The sequence below is a fragment of the Anticarsia gemmatalis genome, chromosome 29 (genome assembly GCF_050436995.1).
Source record: "Anticarsia gemmatalis isolate Benzon Research Colony breed Stoneville strain chromosome 29, ilAntGemm2 primary, whole genome shotgun sequence".
In the NCBI taxonomy this organism is placed as follows: Eukaryota; Metazoa; Arthropoda; class Insecta; order Lepidoptera; family Erebidae; genus Anticarsia; species Anticarsia gemmatalis.
In genome coordinates, this window is record NC_134773.1 from 1,072,851 (window position 1) to 1,091,280 (window position 18,430).

An 18,430-nucleotide genomic window follows, 5' to 3' on the forward strand; every position below is an offset into this window, starting at 1 on the left:
TGTATTTTTTCCTCTTTCTTTCCAATTGAATTTTACCGTGACTAACGAATAGGCATTAAAATATTATTTTCAGCACAGTAATCATAGCTTTTATGGTAGATTTTGAAAACAGTGACTGGCCATTGAAAAATCTTACATTTGTCAAGTTGTCAGATTGTCACCAATTTCTAAACAGAATTTTAAAATCGATTGTTGATATTTTTTTGGCGGAGATATTATTTTGCTCTGAGTTGATTAAATAGTGTGAATAATCATCACGTTTTGAAATAAATTTTGCCATTATTATTGACGAAGCTTATTGTTTAAGCTTATTTTGATAACATTTCATGAAAGTGGATTTTTGTGAAATAATCTAAGATATGGATTGGGCTCAAGACGGTAAGTACTGTAAACTGTATTCCTTTGCTATTGTATTAAAAAAAAGTTCCCATTTTTTTTATTCGCGGCAAAAAAATAGATTTTTCTATATTATAACCTCCAAATGTGACTTTAAGTTATAGAAATTGCGAGATATTGAATTATTTTAACAGGTGTGTTGATTTTGTAAAGCAGACATGTTTTTGCAATTAATAAGTACACAATGAAATCGAATTAGAGCTTAAATACAGTCTATAACACAAAATAAGTCTGAGATAAATTCAGATTGATTTAGTTTTTCCTGTTTTCATATTGTTTGTAATAACTAAAGTAAGGATAGCCACTTATGTGTTTGTTATGTTTTTCTTGTATCCGTTAAAATACGCTTTATCATAAATTTTATGCATAAATAACTGAGCCAAACACTTTTATATTTTACATAGATTTTACAATAACCTGTGATTTTCAGCCATTTGCATTCTGGGTTTTCGTAATTATTGTTATTTTAAATAATAATAATATCCATAGTAAAGACTACACAGAATTGCTTTATTCAGAAATGGTTTTTTTTGTGAAGTCTAGAAATAATTGCACACCCTTTGCTACACTCCAACCAATAATTGTGTTTGTATGTTTGTAAAACTTAATTTCCTGGAAGACAAAAGTACAGTAAAATTTGTTCATATTGAGGATATTAGTTTTAAAAAAATATTTAGTCATAATCATATAAAGTAAGTAGTGTTTGTCATTTTCAATCAATGTTGTAACTGTATATGAGTGAAGACAAAACACTGTATAATTATTCAGAGCTTAAACTATGTTTATTAGTAACACAGTTGGTTTGTAATTTTTATTATATTTTTTACAGATTCATTTGACTCCTGGGTGAGTGAAAAGAATCCACATCTTAAAGAATTGGTTGGTATATATTATTTACTTTTAACTTAGGAATTCATTGAATTATCAAGAAAATGTACAAAAACAAATATTTATTTACAACAAAATATGGCACTTATGTGCCTATGTCAAAGTTTAATGACTGTTACGGCAATGGTAAGCAAGCAAGACCGAGACACAACAGCGCAACCTGAGTCTGTGACTACAACTTTACTTACAATCTGTCTCTGGTCTCCAATCTCACTTGCAAACTGTTTCATATGCATTACTTAAAGTTAAGTCACAGTAGCAGTCTTAGGAAACATTTTTTTAATTTTTGCGTTGGGTTTTCTTGCGATTTTGTAAATAGGTAATTAGTTCCATAGTAGTAAATATTTGTCCTTTTAAAATTGTAAACACAGTGTCTACTACTGAGCATTATAGCCCCCTAGTGGTCATGAGAGCTTTTTGCAATGTTAGCAGGTCCAAAGTCAAACGAGAATCAGACAAGAGTGACTTTTTTCTCTTTGTAATTAAACATTGGGAGCCTAAAGTCTGTTGAAAAGGGCAAGTTGTGATATTCTTGTTATGGTGGTATCTACACAAATTATGCAGCAATATGTGTGCTATGAGAGTTTTAATTCGATTGTTTATTCCACAGACAAGCAATGGTGACACAGACTCTACAAACGACAGTAATATGAAGTCCAAACCAAAGATGCAAAAGAAGAAGAGGAGACGATTTGATAAATATTGTAAGTATATTTCATTATAAATAAATAAATATAAGTAATATAAATAAACTAGCTTTTGCCCGCGACTTCGTCCGCCACCTGAATTTTCTCATGGGAATGCGTCATTTTTCCAGGGTAAAGTAGCCTATGTCATTTCTTGGATATCTCCAAACCAAATTTCATGCAAATTGGTTCACTAGTTTAGGCGTGATTGAGTAACAGACAGACAGAGTTATGTTCACATTTATAATATTAGTATGGATTGTAGGGATTGTACCAAGTGGCATTTTCTGGTCTATACCTACCTCTATGGGAAGAAGGCGTGAGTTTCTGTATGTATGTGTCAATAGTCTTGCCCCCTATAACATGGGACTAACATTGTTAATAGCAAAACATATGTGCTGCCCCGCGCAACTTCGCTTGCGTCACATAAGAGAGAATATGTCACAAATTTCCCCGTTTTTGGAAAATTTTTTATTGCGACTCTGCTCCTATTGGTGGTAGCGTGATGATATATAGCCTATAGCCTTCCTCGATAAATGGTCTATCTAACACTGGAAGAATTTCTCAAGTCGGACCAGTAGTTCCTGAGATAAGCGCGTTCAAACAAACAATCAAACAAACTCTTCAGCTTTATAATATTAGTATAGATTTATATATACAGGATCAACATGACATAATATGATTCCATTTATTATTTTAAAACAACTAGCCCATTATTTTCCTTTACTTTCAACAAGGAAGTCTGTCATATTATTATCAGTACACAAAGAACTGTATTATAAGTGCTCTTTGATAACTTTATCTCTAAGTTATCTTTACTTGAAAGCTATTTAAATGTTTTTAAAGTAGTCTGACTTTAAAATGTCTCTTAACTGAACTAAATAAATATATTTCTACTGCCTCCGTGGTGCAGTGGTTTAGGTCACCACGCCGCTACCATTGCGTCGGGAGGGTTCGATTCCCACACGGGACAATTATTTGTGCGATCCAGAAATAATTGCTTCGGGTCTGGTTGTACTTTGTGTCCGTTGTTTGTATGTTTGTAAAAGTCCCCGCGACACAAGAGCAATTCTTAGTCCGTAAGTTGTCTTAAAAAAAGCAACTTAGTTAAATGAATATTGTCCCACTGCTGGGCAAAGGTCTCCCGGAATGAAAAGAGTCCTTGAGTCCACAATGCTGACGAAGTGACTGTATTCCTTCAAGAGCTGTGTTAGACAACTGTCAGACATGCCATTCATCATGATGTTTTCCTAACAAGTCATCATTATAATATAACTAGAGGCCGTCCGCGACTTCGTCCGCGTGGAAACCCTTCCCGTGTAAATCCCGATCCCTCGGGAACTCTAAGATAAAAAGCCTATGTGTTATTCTGGGTCTTTAGCTACCTACATACGTAATCGGTTCTGTAGTATTTGCGTGAAAGAGTAACAAACATCCATACGTTCATTCTCACAAACTTTCGCATTTATAATATTAGTAGGATATAAGGATGACGTTAAAGTATTCGTTTGAAAACACATTATCATTTAAAACATTATTATCGGTAGTTCGATATTTTTATTTCGTAATAAAATCTTACTGAATATTTTTTCATCTAAATGGGGGTACTCTAACATTTTATTGCCTACATTAGTTCTGCAAAGTTTTTATACTACAGTCACGTTTTAAAAGTTAATTTTCGTTGAACGAAAGTCTCTAATTAGTTTCGATTGTACTTTAATGAGTGAAAACAGTGAAATGGTTTATCAAATTAATGAAGGTATGTTTTTGATAAGTTTTAGTATAAAAATAGGTGGAAATTTCGTTTGGGAGGTGTGAAAGCATGGATGTATGGATGCGAATGAAGCAATACAAATTTGTGGTTGAAGGTGTAATATTTATAATAAACATCTATTAATTAACTAGTTGACCCACGTGGCTCCGCTCATTTTCTAAGCTACTTGTTGTATTTATCTCTCTATAAAAACCTTTTCCGTGTCTTGAAAACAATTTTACAAAAACAAGTGGAATTGGTTAAGCTGTGAGTTTTGCGCTTAACAACATATTTGGCAATTCATTTTTATATATAAGAAGGTTTAATAATAATATAAGGATAAGAAAATAAGTGAAAATTGCTTTTTGGGAGGTTTGAAAGCATGGGATGAAAAGATGTATGTATGTGAATGGAGCAAAACAAGTTTGTAAGGACCGTACCAAGTGACGTTCTTTAGTTTACCTTATTGTCATAATTAGATTGTCAAATTTATTAGTTTTATTTACGCACGAGGTTACAAAATGTTCAAGATTTAATAAATTTCTTTTATTGTATACTTGGGTTTCCTTTTAAAAGTCTTATTCGTCACATGTAGTAGCCAGTTAGATAATGTTTATTAAGGGAATAATTAGGATCAATTTTGGTGATTACACAAGTGACGAATAATTTATTTTATCGTATGGTTAGTGGGTTTCCTCGGCAGGTCAAATATTTCTTGTAGATGTGGAGCCACAGAGGACATGGTCCACACGTTGTCATGCCCGGAGTGCCCTGACTCTTGCTCATACCAGGACCTTATGAGCTGTACAGAAAACGCCGTACACGTAGCTAAATACTGGGCTGGCAGTGTATAACAAGACAGAAAGTGTCATACACTATTTTCAGTATTAATACTATAATTTGTTTGCCATCGACACGCTAAGAAGAAGAAGAAGTGGTTAACGTAATGCCAAAGTAGTTGTACCGTTTGTCATGAGTGAACTTATGTTATAAACAACAAACCATACGATGAAATAAAAGTTTGTGTATAAAATTTTTAAGATGTTTATAAAATATATATTTGTGAATAGATGGTGAGCCACCAGCGAAGCGCGCAGCACCTTCAATAAGACTAGATGCTGGATTCAAGTGGAACTTACAGGTATGTACATTTTATCTCATTACTGTCCCACTGCTGGGCAAGGGTCTCTTCTCTCTATGAGAGATAGACCTTGGGTCCCCGTGGTGGATTCAAGGTCTCTCTGACAAAGATTAAGCATTAAAAAATATATATTTTGTTGTAATTCCGCTAATTTGATATTACTTCAATTCCTTCAAGAGCTGTGTTAAACAACAGTGAGACATGTCATTCATCACAATGTTTTCCTTTACTGTTATAAAATGATTTTGTTTAATTTGTAAATAATAATTATGAAACAATTCGACTGGACGGTAAAAGATTTTTACTACTTCGTCGTTTTATCTTTAATTCATATTTTACTGAGTACTTTAAGTTTTTTGTCGCGGCTGTCAAAGATCTTTAACAGTCGTTAACAGCAGTCAGGAAGTCTGTCAACCAGTCTTACCAAGGGACATCGTGTTATATTTATTTATTTTCTAACTTTATATACAGAGCTGTATAAAGGCGGACTTAAAGCCAGGGGCATTTTCTGCCAGTTATAACCCAGGTAACTGGGTTGTGGAGGTCTGATAGACAGTCACACCTACAAATACATAAAATGTATTATCTTCACCAGACCCTGGCGCAAGCGGCCGACGCGGTGGAGTCAGGCGGCAAGTCCCCCGTGTCAGCGCTGAATGAGCTGGGAGTGAAAGTGCACTACACGGTGCTGCGGCAGGGCGGGCCGGCGCACTGTCCTAGCTTCACTGTCGCTGTCACTGTGAGTACTGCCTAAGTGTCTACCCACAATGAGGATCACGTTATATAATCTTTATCTTTATATATATAATTCTTCTGTAAGTGTGTATGTCACTGAACTTCTCTTAAACGACTGGACCGATTTTGATGACATTTTTTGTGTGTGTTCAAGGGGATCTGAGAATGGTTTAGATTCACAGTTTTGTCCGCTGGACAATGTTTTTTTTTTTTAATTTTTTATGGCAAAACAACGTTTGTCGGGTCAGCTAGTATTATATAGATATATTAGTAAATATGCGAAACTAAATGTAAACACTAAGAGGTCATGCCCTAGAAACACATAAAAATGTCCTCCTGGCCGATATTGCGCTACTGCGGCCAGTTTAATTAAAATCAACCAATGCGTGTACTATAAACAGATACACTCTATATTACATCACTCTCAGCAGAATCACATACACAGATCATATCGGTGATGTGTTGCAAAAAGGTCAGGTGTTCGTAACCGGCGCGCAGCGGTCCTGTATGACCATTTAAACCATTTATTTGTTACACAAAATAAAACTTAGTATCTAGTCAATACATGAAAATTTATATGTAACAAAGGGTTACAGCTCAATGTATGTATGTGATTGACAACATGTATGTATGTGAATGAAGCAAGGGAAGTTTGTAAGGATCGTACAGTCAACTCCAAAAGTCGCCGAACATATTCAATCTTTCAGAAAACCATATTTTGTAGCATTGATATTATTTCATGGATAAAAAATGCTATGCCAAAAATGTTTTATTCCAACGAACTGTACCTGATTTGAGTTAGGAATTTATTAAAATAGTAAGGAAGTTTTGAAAATTTGAGGTTGTTAAGCGACTTTTGGAGGTGACTGAACCTTGTGAGGTTCTTTGCTCTCTGCTAACCCTATGGGATAAAGGCGTGGTTATATGTATGTGTATAATATTTCTTTCTATTTTCATGGAGGTAGACAGAGGCGTGATTTATATATGTATTATTTCGCAGGTAGCAGACATGCGCTGGGAGGGCGTAGGTCATAGTAAGAGGGAAGCTCGGGCGGCGGCCGCTCGCGCCTGCCTCGCGGCGCTGCTCGCCCGCGCCGGGAGAGTGCTGCCGGCGCCCAGTCCGCACCAGGACTTCACTAGCGATGAGCCTGCTAAGTTTCCAGGTATGTACGCACACTGACAGACAAACCGACAGACAGATAGATATATGGACGGACGGACAGACAGACGGACAGACGTACAGACCAGACAGACAGGCAGACGGACAGATGGACAGACGGACAGACGTACAGACAGACAGGCGGACAGATAGACACACAGACGGATAGACATACAGATAGTCGGACAGTAAGACAGACGGACAGACCAGACAGACAAACAGACAGACCGACGTTTAGACGGTCGGACAGACAGACAGTACAGTCCATACAATAAACGTGTTTGTTTCTTACTTTTGGTACGGAATTTATCTAAATTACTTATCACTTGTTCTCAGTATCGGAGTTCCAATGCTTGGAGACGAAGATGTCGTCACCAACACCTCCACAAGTGGTCGTCACCAACAATAACGCCGAAGAAAAGAATACTAATGGCAACGGTAAGTGAAATTTATTTATTAAATACTACAGGATTTAACTTAATTTATATTTATTTTATAGTATTTGATTCAATCAATCATTCACTCACTCTCAATCATTCATTCACTCACTCTCATTCACTCATATTCACCCATTCACTCACATTCACCCATTCACTCACATTCACTCATTCACTCACATTCAGTCATTCACTCACATTCAGTCATTCACTCATTCACTCACATTCAGTCATTCACTCACATTCACTCATTCAATCACATTCAGTCATTCACTCACTTTCACTCACATTCACTCATTCACTCACATTCACTCATACACTCACATTCACTCATTCACTCACATTCACTCATTCACTCACATTCACTCACATTCACTCATACACTCACATTCAGTCATTCACTCACATTCACTCATTCACTCACATTCACTCATTCACTCACATTCACTCATTCACTCACATTCACTCATTCACTCACATTCACTCATTCACTCACATTCACTCATTCACTCACATTCACTCACATTCACTCATACACTCACATTCGCTCATTCACCCACTCGATCACTGACCAACTCACTCACTCGTTCACTCACTTGTTCACGCACTCGTTCACAGACTCACATTCACTGATTCATTCTCACCCTATCAGGACGCAAGATATTCACACTCCGAATTTCATCAAAATTGTCTTAGAATTTTATCAGCTAAAACACAATCCACAAACTTTTATTACTACTTATGTTAGTTACTTTCGTAAGTTTTTTGTAACTAACTCATAATTATTTTCCCTCCCACAGTGGCGCCACCCCCCCGCCCCCCGACGCCGTCCACGTCCCCCGCCAGCGCTCTATTCGGCTCCACAGTAGCTCCCCCGGCTAACAAGAGCCCTATCAACGTGTTGTATGAGAACTACTCCCCGCTGCTGTTCTCTTGTACCTTCGGAGATGGCAGCCCGCTGGATGCCAGCCAAGGTGAGCGACGACCTTTCTTATAAGACTAGCTTTTTATCACCTACCCACCATGGGGATGACGTTATATACTATCTTTTGCCCGTCACTTCGTCCTCGTGAAAAGGTTTCCTGAAGTAAAAATAAATAAATATTCTGGGACAACTCACACACGGTCATTTGATTCCAAACTAAGCAGAGCTTGGACTATGGTAACCAAATAACTGATAAACATACTTATATACTTCTAAATACATACTTATATAGATACATTAACATCCAGGCTCAGAACAAATACTCGTGCTCATCACACAAAGATTTGTCCCGGGTGGGATTCGAACCCACCACACGCGGCGCTACGGTTGTTGCGGCGAGCGCTTAAACCACTGCGCCAAACGTGCAGTTCAAAAATTATCCTATGTGAAAATCTAGATTAATTTCAGTTTAATCAATCGATAATCTAATAAGATTTATACAGAATTCCATTCCCTATTTTATCCACTTGGGTGCAGAATTGATCAAAATCCTTTCTTAGCGGATGTCTACGTCATAACATCTACCTGCATGCCAAATGTCAGGTCGATCCGTCCAGTGGTTTGTGCTGTGCGTTGATAGATCACTATGTCAGTCAGTCACTATTGAGTTATAGTATTTAGATAAGAGTACTTTTACTCATCATCTATCAGTCTAACCTTTTACTTACTTACAACTATGTTGGAGTCGGCTTCCAGTCTCACCGCAGCTGAATACCAGTATTTTACATGCAGCAACTGTCTATCTGACCTCCACAACACAGTTACCTGGGTTATAACGCGATACTAAGTAAGACTGGTTGTCAGACTTTCAAACTTCTGACTACTGTTAACAACTGCCAAAGATGTTTGAATCAGCCGAGGCCTCTAAATTAACGTGCCTTCCGAGGAGGCACTCGGTATGTGTAATTCACCATCTACTGGCCAACCTCGGCAAGCGTAATTTAACTTGACAGATCGATCGGCGCATCGGTTTACTTAGCCACGAGCAAATCTTTTTTAAACGTACTTATAACTATTGTTTTTTTTCGCAGCTCCTCTCCAATTAAGTCACAGTATGAGATTCAAAGTCATCTGTCAAATTAAGGACCAGAAATTCGAAGGTTATGGTGAGTTTATTATTTTTGATATCTTACATACATACATAATATCATGCCTTTTAATAGGTAGGCAGACACCAAAGAACGTCACTTCAAAAAATCAAAATCAAATCATTTATTCACTTAGGTCAAATGCTGACACTTATGATAGTCAATGATACAGAGAGTGAATTTACCGACAGTTCGCAAGGTAGGGCCAATGAGAAGAGCTGCCAACAAACTCCAGGCCACTCTTTTACTTGGTACGATCCTTACAAAATTCCTTTGCTTCACTTACGTCCATACATCTTGTCATACAGGACATCTGATTTGATTTCTTGTTTAATTAAAACGTAATATCATTAAGAATTAAACTTTGTGATATCACAATAGCTTTAGTATTTTTGACACATGTACGAGCCAATATTGCTCGTACAGCACATTTATACTAACGCTTACGCAATTAAACAATTATTATAATTTAGTCGTAACGAAACCTCCGCGACGCGCTAATGTGTAGTGTCAACAATAACATAATTACGTAAAGTGCGACTCAGACACCTGAACATAGCCGTAGATAGGAATTTTAGAAATATACTTTAAACTCATAACTGTGAAGTGCATTATTTCCGGAACACCTACAACAACACAACACGTCAACAACTAGGAGTCCGTCAACGACGTGATATCCCAAACAACACATTTGGATTTTGTGTAGGGAATACTAGGAAGATCAATATCATTCACAATATATTTAAAAATAACGATCACTTGTTATAACGGTGAAGGAAAACATCGTGATGAATGACATGTCTGACAGTTGTTTAACACAGCTCTTGAAGGAAAACAATCACTTAGCCAACATGGTAGTCTTAAGCCCTTCAAGAAATCCTTACCCAGCAGTGGGACATTAAACTAAATATGCAATTATTCTCCAGGGTCCAGTAAGAAGCTGGCCAAGCTGGCGGCGGCGCGCTCGGCGCTGGCCGTGCTGGACGAGGGCCGCGCCGACAGCGCGCCGCCCAGCGCGCCCGCCGGCTTCCTGCACCAGACACTCGCCGACCATATCGGCAAGTTAGTACATACATACATACATACATACATATATACTTAGAGGAGCGAGTGCTGGACGAGGGCCGCGCCGACAGCGCGCCGCCCAGCGCGCCCGCCGGCTTCCTGCACCAGACACTCGCCGACCATATCGGCAAGTTAGTACATACATACATACATACATACATATATACTTAGAGGAGCGAGTGCTGGACGAGGGCCGCGCCGACAGCGCGCCGCCCAGCGCGCCCGCCGGCTTCCTGCACCAGACACTCGCCGACCATATCGGCAAGTTAGTACATACATACATACATACATACATATATACTTAGAGGAGCGAGTGCTGGACGAGGGCCGCGCCGACAGCGCGCCGCCCAGCGCGCCCGCCGGCTTCCTGCACCAGACACTCGCCGACCATATCGGCAAGTTAGTACATACATACATACATACATACATATATACTTAGAGGAGCGAGTGCTGGACGAGGGCCGCGCCGACAGCGCGCCGCCCAGCGCGCCCGCCGGCTTCCTGCACCAGACACTCGCCGACCATATCGGCAAGTTAGTACATACATACATACATACATACATATATACTTAGAGGAGCGAGTGCTGGACGAGGGCCGCGCCGACAGCGCGCCGCCCAGCGCGCCCGCCGGCTTCCTGCACCAGACACTCGCCGACCATATCGGCAAGTTAGTACATACATACATACATACATACATATATACTTAGAGGAGCGAGTGCTGGACGAGGGCCGCGCCGACAGCGCGCCGCCCAGCGCGCCCGCCGGCTTCCTGCACCAGACACTCGCCGACCATATCGGCAAGTTAGTACATACATACATACATACATACATATATACTTAGAGGAGCGAGTGCTGGACGAGGGCCGCGCCGACAGCGCGCCGCCCAGCGCGCCCGCCGGCTTCCTGCACCAGACACTCGCCGACCATATCGGCAAGTTAGTACATACATACATACATACATACATATATACTTAGAGGAGCGAGTGCTGGACGAGGGCCGCGCCGACAGCGCGCCGCCCAGCGCGCCCGCCGGCTTCCTGCACCAGACACTCGCCGACCATATCGGCAAGTTAGTACATACATACATACATACATACATATATACTTAGAGGAGCGAGTGCTGGACGAGGGCCGCGCCGACAGCGCGCCGCCCAGCGCGCCCGCCGGCTTCCTGCACCAGACACTCGCCGACCATATCGGCAAGTTAGTACATACATACATACATACATACATATATACTTAGAGGAGCGAGTGCTGGACGAGGGCCGCGCCGACAGCGCGCCGCCCAGCGCGCCCGCCGGCTTCCTGCACCAGACACTCGCCGACCATATCGGCAAGTTAGTACATACATACATACATACATACATATATACTTAGAGGAGCGAGTGCTGGACGAGGGCCGCGCCGACAGCGCGCCGCCCAGCGCGCCCGCCGGCTTCCTGCACCAGACACTCGCCGACCATATCGGCAAGTTAGTACATACATACATACATACATACATATATACTTAGAGGAGCGAGTGCTGGACGAGGGCCGCGCCGACAGCGCGCCGCCCAGCGCGCCCGCCGGCTTCCTGCACCAGACACTCGCCGACCATATCGGCAAGTTAGTACATACATACATACATACATACATATATACTTAGAGGAGCGAGTGCTGGACGAGGGCCGCGCCGACAGCGCGCCGCCCAGCGCGCCCGCCGGCTTCCTGCACCAGACACTCGCCGACCATATCGGCAAGTTAGTACATACATACATACATACATACATATATACTTAGAGGAGCGAGTGCTGGACGAGGGCCGCGCCGACAGCGCGCCGCCCAGCGCGCCCGCCGGCTTCCTGCACCAGACACTCGCCGACCATATCGGCAAGTTAGTACATACTTCATACAAACATAACATCAGGCATGTTATACCCGAAAAGTGTAGACATCATTGACAATGTTGGTCCCATGTAATAGGGGGCGAGCCTATAATTGTCGCATACAGTCACGTTACCAAACTCTAGGCCATTATACATTTTACCGGACTTGACTTTGTGATCAGCAATCATATACCTCCTCCTAAGGAGCTCGTGGCTTAGTTAACAACAGCCGTGCGGATCGATCAATATGGTTAAGCCACGCTTGCCAAGGTTGTTCTATCGATGGGTGACCATCTTATACATATCGAGTTCCTTCGTGTTTCGGAAGGCACGATAAATTGTGGGTCCCGGCTGTCATCTTCAAAGATCTTTGACAGTCGTTAACAGTAGTCAGAAGCTTGAAAGTTTGACAACCAGTTTTACTTAGTATCGTGTTATAACCCAGGTAACTGTGTTGTGGAGGCCAGATAGACAGTCGCTGCATGTAAAACACTGGTATTCAGCTGCATCCGGTGAGACTGGAAGCTGACTCCAACATAGTTCGGAAGAAAGTTTTCCCATATAATAAGAAGGCGAAAGTCAACTTATGTCTCCTTACTTATACACGAGTGAATCCGCGCGCTAGACTACTATTTTATATGTATGTGTGTTTGTCCCCAGATTAGTGAACGAGAAATTCAACGAGCTAATGAAAAATGATTTGGTTCACTCCAAAAGGAAGGTGTTGGCTGGAATCGTTATAACTATTAACAATAGGATCGATGATGCCAGGGTATGTACTCATTACTTATATACTTACCCTCTTATTCATAACAATATGTGAAGTTATGAAAAGCTGAGTGTTTTGTCTTTTTCACTCCTTAGTAGTCCTTAGCGAAATGAAAAAGAGAAAACATATTATAGTAGCTTTTTAACTAAAATTATAGTGTGTTTATGAATAAGAGGGTTAGGGTACAGATTTGAATTGTGTAATTTGGGTGTCAGATAACCTATCAGCTAGATAAAGTTTCGAAATTATGCGTGTATTATAAATAATGATCACTTATTCCAACGGTGAAGGAAAATATCGTGATGAAACCTTGCATGCCTGAGAGTTCTTGAGAGTATATAAAGTCCCCAACCCGCAATTTTCGGCGTGGTGGACTCAAGGCTTAAACCCTTCCTCATTAAGGGAGGAGAAAATCGGTTGAGCCGTTAAAAAGATGTAGGGGGTGAAAATGGAGAGATTAACCGAATGTCTGCAAATTTACTCGGGTGAGGTTTCAAATAGCTTTGTATGATGAGAAAGTTAGTAGTGGGAAAATTAAAATGGCTTGACCTAACATAACCAACCTATAAAAAGTATGAATAAAAATTATATAATCGGGGTCTTTTAAAATCTAATATATAAAGTTCTCGCGTCACAGTTTTCGTTGCCATACTCCTCCGAAACGGCTTGACCGATTCTCATGAAATTAGGTGAGCATATTGAGAAGGCCTGAGAATCGGCCAACATCTATTTTTGACACTCCTAAGTGAAACTATTTTTAAAAAAAATTATATGGCAAAACAACGTTTGCCGGGTCAGCGAGTTTTTAATTTATATTTATAGTATTCTTATTTTCTCAGGTAATAGCAGTAACGACAGGGACCAAATGTGTATCAGGCGAGCATATGTCAGTCACAGGGAGAGCTGTCAACGACTGTCATGCAGAGGTCAGTATAATATTATAAGTTTAACGAACTTTGAGCTAGATTCGCAGATTACGAGGTCTAAGATTCGATCGTCATAATCTATACTAGTCTATATTAGTATTATAAAGCTGAAGAGTTTGTTTGTTTGTTTGTTTGAACGCGCTAATCTCAGGAACTACTGGTCCGATTTGAAAAATTCTTTCAATGTTAGATAGCCCATTTACCGAGGAAGACTATAGGCTATGACCAAAAGAAGCAGAGTACAAGTAAAGAATGTTACACAAACGGGAAAATTTTTGACCAATTCTTTCATACATGACGCAAGCGAAATTGCGCGGGTCAGCTAGTTATACATATATGGTCCCGGTTTCTGAGGTACATTTAGCGGTAGTGTATCTATTTAATAGCGTTTAAGCTCATATAAACATGACAGTTTGAAACTACCGCTAAATGTGCCTCAGAAACTGGGCATAAATCTATATAAAATAATTATAACTTTTGAACAACATACCTAAATTGGATATTATATTATACGTTCGTAACTGTTGGGACAATGAGATCGATAAGATCAGAATTTCTACGGGTATGTAATGAACGAGTTAAAATTGTACTATACCCGGACAAAGTCGGGCCGGTCCACTAGTGTATTATATTTTAATTATTTTCTTGTATGTAGCATCTATGTAACATCTTTTTATGAACATAGTTATGCAATATTTTTTTCTTTATCTTCTTATTGTTCTAGGTTGCCGCGCGGAGATGTCTACAAAGGCATCTATACGCGCAGCTACTTATGTATGCAAATCAACCGGGTAAGTTATTAATTATCTCTTTTTGATTGGTTACTAACTTTGCATTAACCAAACGATAAATAAAAAACAAATCATAAAATGTGTGTGAAAAGATGACTGATTTTTCAGCCAGTAATCTTGTGGTAGAGGTCAGTGACCTTATCATATAGGTCTATGACCTCATCATATAGGTCAGTGACCTCATCATATAGGTCAACGACCTCGTTATATAGGTCAATGACCTCAGCACTCAGGTCAATGACCTCTTTCTTTAGGTCAGTGACCTCACCAACCTCACCATACAGGTTAGTGAACTTGTCACATGGGTCAGTGACGTCATCATGTAGGTCAGTGACCTCATCATATAGGTCAGTGACCTCATGTAGGTTAGTGACCTTTCAAAATAATTTCCTTTGTCTGAACTTAAATACTTTTAGAAGGAGAGTATAAGGAATCTTGACCCCACCATATAGAACGAATAGCCAGACAGAGAAAGAGAGACTAAAATACAATTCCCCCCCCAGACCCCCGCATCCCCCTCCCGGAGAGCGACCTGGAGCCAGCTCACCCATCAGGCTACCAGCTGCGCTCAGACCGCCAGCTGCACCTGTACATCAGCACGGCGCCGTGCGGCGACGGACGGATCTTCAGCCCGCACGAGCAACACGATGCTGAGCCTGATAAACATCCTAACAGGTAGGGGATTCGATGCCTGGTTAAAGTGAGACTGCCTCTGTGGCGCGGTTAGTAGTATATGCAACTGTCGCGCAAGATCTAGGGTACGAATCCTGGGTTAGGCAAGATATTTTGAATCAGGAAATTAAGGCTGTAGACCTTAGTGCCTCGGAGAGCACGTGTCGCCTATGGTCCTGCTTGTGACCTCTCACTGGTGGTGTTCGTCACACGCACTATGAGAGTGAATTCGCGAAACAGCTGCCTTACCTTCGTTAAACTAATGACTTTCAATTAATAATATTGAAAATATTTTCTCTATGTAGTGTATTGTGTATGTAGTAAATATAAAATACGTAAGTTAAGTTTAATTATAAGAGTATTAAAATGTTTGCTTAAAATACTGCTAACCTGACATTTATGAGTATTTCATCACTTGTTATAACGATGAAGGAAAACATCGTGATGAATGACATGTCTGACAGTTGTTTAACACAGCTTTTGAAGTAATACAGTCTTGGTCAGCGTGGTGGACTCAAGGCTCTCTCTCTCGTCCCAGAAGGAAGCCCATTGCCCAGCAGTGGGACAGTCAAGAGTAAAAATTAACTTTTCAATTTGTTTCCAGGCTAGCCCGAGGTCAACTTCGTACAAAGATCGAGTCGGGTGAAGGTACAATACCTGTGAAAAATTGCAACAATGTTGTACAAACGTGGGATGGAGTAATGCAGGTAAATGTATAAAATACTAGCTTTTACCCGCGACTTCGTCCGCCATCTGAATTTTCCATGGAAATGCGTCATTTTCCCGGGGTAAAAAGTAGCCCATGTCCTTTCTCGGGTATCAAAATATGTCCATACCAAATTTCATGCAAATTGGTTCAGTAGTTTAGGCGAGATTGAGTAACAGATACACAGGCAGACAGAGTTACTTTCGCATTTATAATATTAGTATGGAGTATGGATTATATACTTATCAGTCTAGCCTTTCTCCCAATTATGTTGGAGTCGGCTTCCAGTTTTACTAGATGCAGCTGAATACCAGTATTTTACATGCAGCGACTGTCTGTCTGACCTCCACAACACAGTTACCTGGGTTATAACACGATACTAAATAAGACTGGTTGTCACAGTTTCAAACTTCTGACTACTGTTAACGACTGTTAAAGATCTTTGAAAATGACAGCCGGGACCCACAATTTAACGTGCCCGAAACACAAAGAATTCGAAATGGCAATTTTGACAAGTGTAACTCAACCTGATAGATTGATTGTACTGCTATAGTTACTTAGCATGGTGGTGCTTTAAAAAAAAAAACTAGTTGTTGCTCGCGCCATCCCGTGGTTGTGACTTAGGACAGAATTTTCATACAAACTTTTACATGCTATATTATTCTCTTGGGGGAGAACTATTCAATATCCTTTCTTAGCGGATGCCTACGTTATAACATCTACCTGCATACCAAATTTCAGCTCGATCTGTCCTGTGGTTTGTGCTGTGCGTTGATAGATCACTGTGTCAGTCAGTCACCTTTGAGTTATATATTAGGTTGGGGAAAAAGTCTTTTCGCGTTATAGTATGTATGAACTTGTAATAAAATCTCTTCTCTACACAAAAAAGTTCGATATTTGGGCACCTCACGAGCTCACTGAAAGAAACCTAATGAACCGTGTACTCATTATTTTGTGATTCTTGAAGCCAAAGAGATTTTATTACAAGTTCAAACATACTATAATAGTCCACTCAAAAAAGCAAGTGTAGAGTGCGTGAGCGGGATCCTAAGCAATTTCTTCAGAAATTGGTTCAGGATGCTTAGAGTGTAAACATACTAAAAATCCCCGCCTCTAGGGGGGGCGCCGGAGTGGGGGGAGGGGGTTAAAGTTCCCATTTTTAGTTTTTCACAAATATCTTTAAAACGGTTCTTCGTAGAGAAAAAATGTCTTCTACAAAATGAAAAATAATAAAATTTCCTGCAACTTTTGTTAAGCAGACTTTATCGAAATTTCCATCACTTTTCGAGCACCACGCTCCGAAATAGTTAAAATGAATGTTTTTCAGATCATGAGTGAGTGTCATAAATGCGAAACTGTGCTTTCGCTTAACTTCGCGTAAGTTCATACATACTATAATGCGGAAAGACTTTTTCCCCGACCTAATATATGGCAAAGCAACATTTGCCGGGTCAGCTAGTTGACATATATGTTTGTCCCCAGGGCGAGCGGCTGCTCACCATGTCGTGCTCGGACAAGGTGGCGCGCTGGTGCGTGGCGGGGCTGCAGGGCGCGCTGCTGTCGCGCCTGCTGGCGCCCGTGTACCTGCACTCGCTCGTGCTGGGCTCGCTGCTGCACCCGCACCACATGTACAGGTATGAACTTATACTGTAATCCACCAACTTAGGCAATAATAGCCTTGACTTACACGACTTTTAAATGTGAATATTTTCATGTACAGTTGCCGCCAAACAACTTGAACAAATTAGCTATATCGTAATGATCGATTTTTAGGTCCGCTTAGAAAGAATTGCAGAGCGCTATAGCTACGGCTATAGCGCTTCGATCGTCTGGTTGGAAGAACAGTCAACCGAGAATCCTCTGCACTGGGTCTACGTATAGTTTGCTTTTTAAAACACCTGCTTGTGGTCAAGTTGTTTGGCGACAACTATAACAATGTAATTTTAATGACTTACTGTGTTCAGTAGTTAAATTAAATTATTAGAAATTTGGCAGTTCATGAAACAACATTTTAGCGACAAAACTACATATATTTTATTTTAGAAGTACATAAAATTATCTCATATCATAGATTTATTGAGGGCATGCAAAGTCTCCAACCCGCACTTGGCCAGCGTGGTGGACTCAAGGCCTAACCCCTCCCTCATTACGGGAGGAGACCCTTGCCCAGCAGTGGGACATTAATGGGTTAAATTTATTTATTTACATAAAATTATATTATTCTACTCACCGCACGCGACTTTGAAACCCGCGTGGAAACCCTTCCCTTGTAATCCCGATCCCTCGGAAACTCCGGGATAAAAAGCGTTATGTGTTATTCTGGGTCTTCAGCTACCTATATACCAATTTTCATCGTAATTGGTTCAAT

At 40.5% G+C, this 18,430-nt stretch overlaps 1 protein-coding gene across 1 annotated transcript in view; it reads left to right on the forward strand.

The window, feature by feature from the left end:
• The first annotated feature begins 154 nt into the window (after positions 1-154).
• The window catches only part of Adar (Adenosine deaminase acting on RNA), a 48,574-nt gene continuing 30,298 nt past the window's right edge, over positions 155-18,430 (forward strand). The window contains exons 1-16 of the mRNA XM_076133310.1: positions 155-378; positions 1,226-1,275; positions 1,895-1,988; positions 4,794-4,864; positions 5,460-5,603; positions 6,600-6,762; positions 7,095-7,196; positions 7,996-8,169; positions 9,212-9,286; positions 10,195-10,330; positions 12,859-12,970; positions 13,807-13,893; positions 14,618-14,684; positions 15,188-15,359; positions 15,961-16,063; positions 17,545-17,696. Coding sequence (XP_075989425.1) covers positions 360-378; positions 1,226-1,275; positions 1,895-1,988; positions 4,794-4,864; positions 5,460-5,603; positions 6,600-6,762; positions 7,095-7,196; positions 7,996-8,169; positions 9,212-9,286; positions 10,195-10,330; positions 12,859-12,970; positions 13,807-13,893; positions 14,618-14,684; positions 15,188-15,359; positions 15,961-16,063; positions 17,545-17,696 — 1,721 coding nt within the window. The 5' untranslated portion in view covers positions 155-359. The remainder of the gene's footprint in view (positions 379-1,225; positions 1,276-1,894; positions 1,989-4,793; positions 4,865-5,459; positions 5,604-6,599; positions 6,763-7,094; positions 7,197-7,995; positions 8,170-9,211; positions 9,287-10,194; positions 10,331-12,858; positions 12,971-13,806; positions 13,894-14,617; positions 14,685-15,187; positions 15,360-15,960; positions 16,064-17,544; positions 17,697-18,430) is intronic.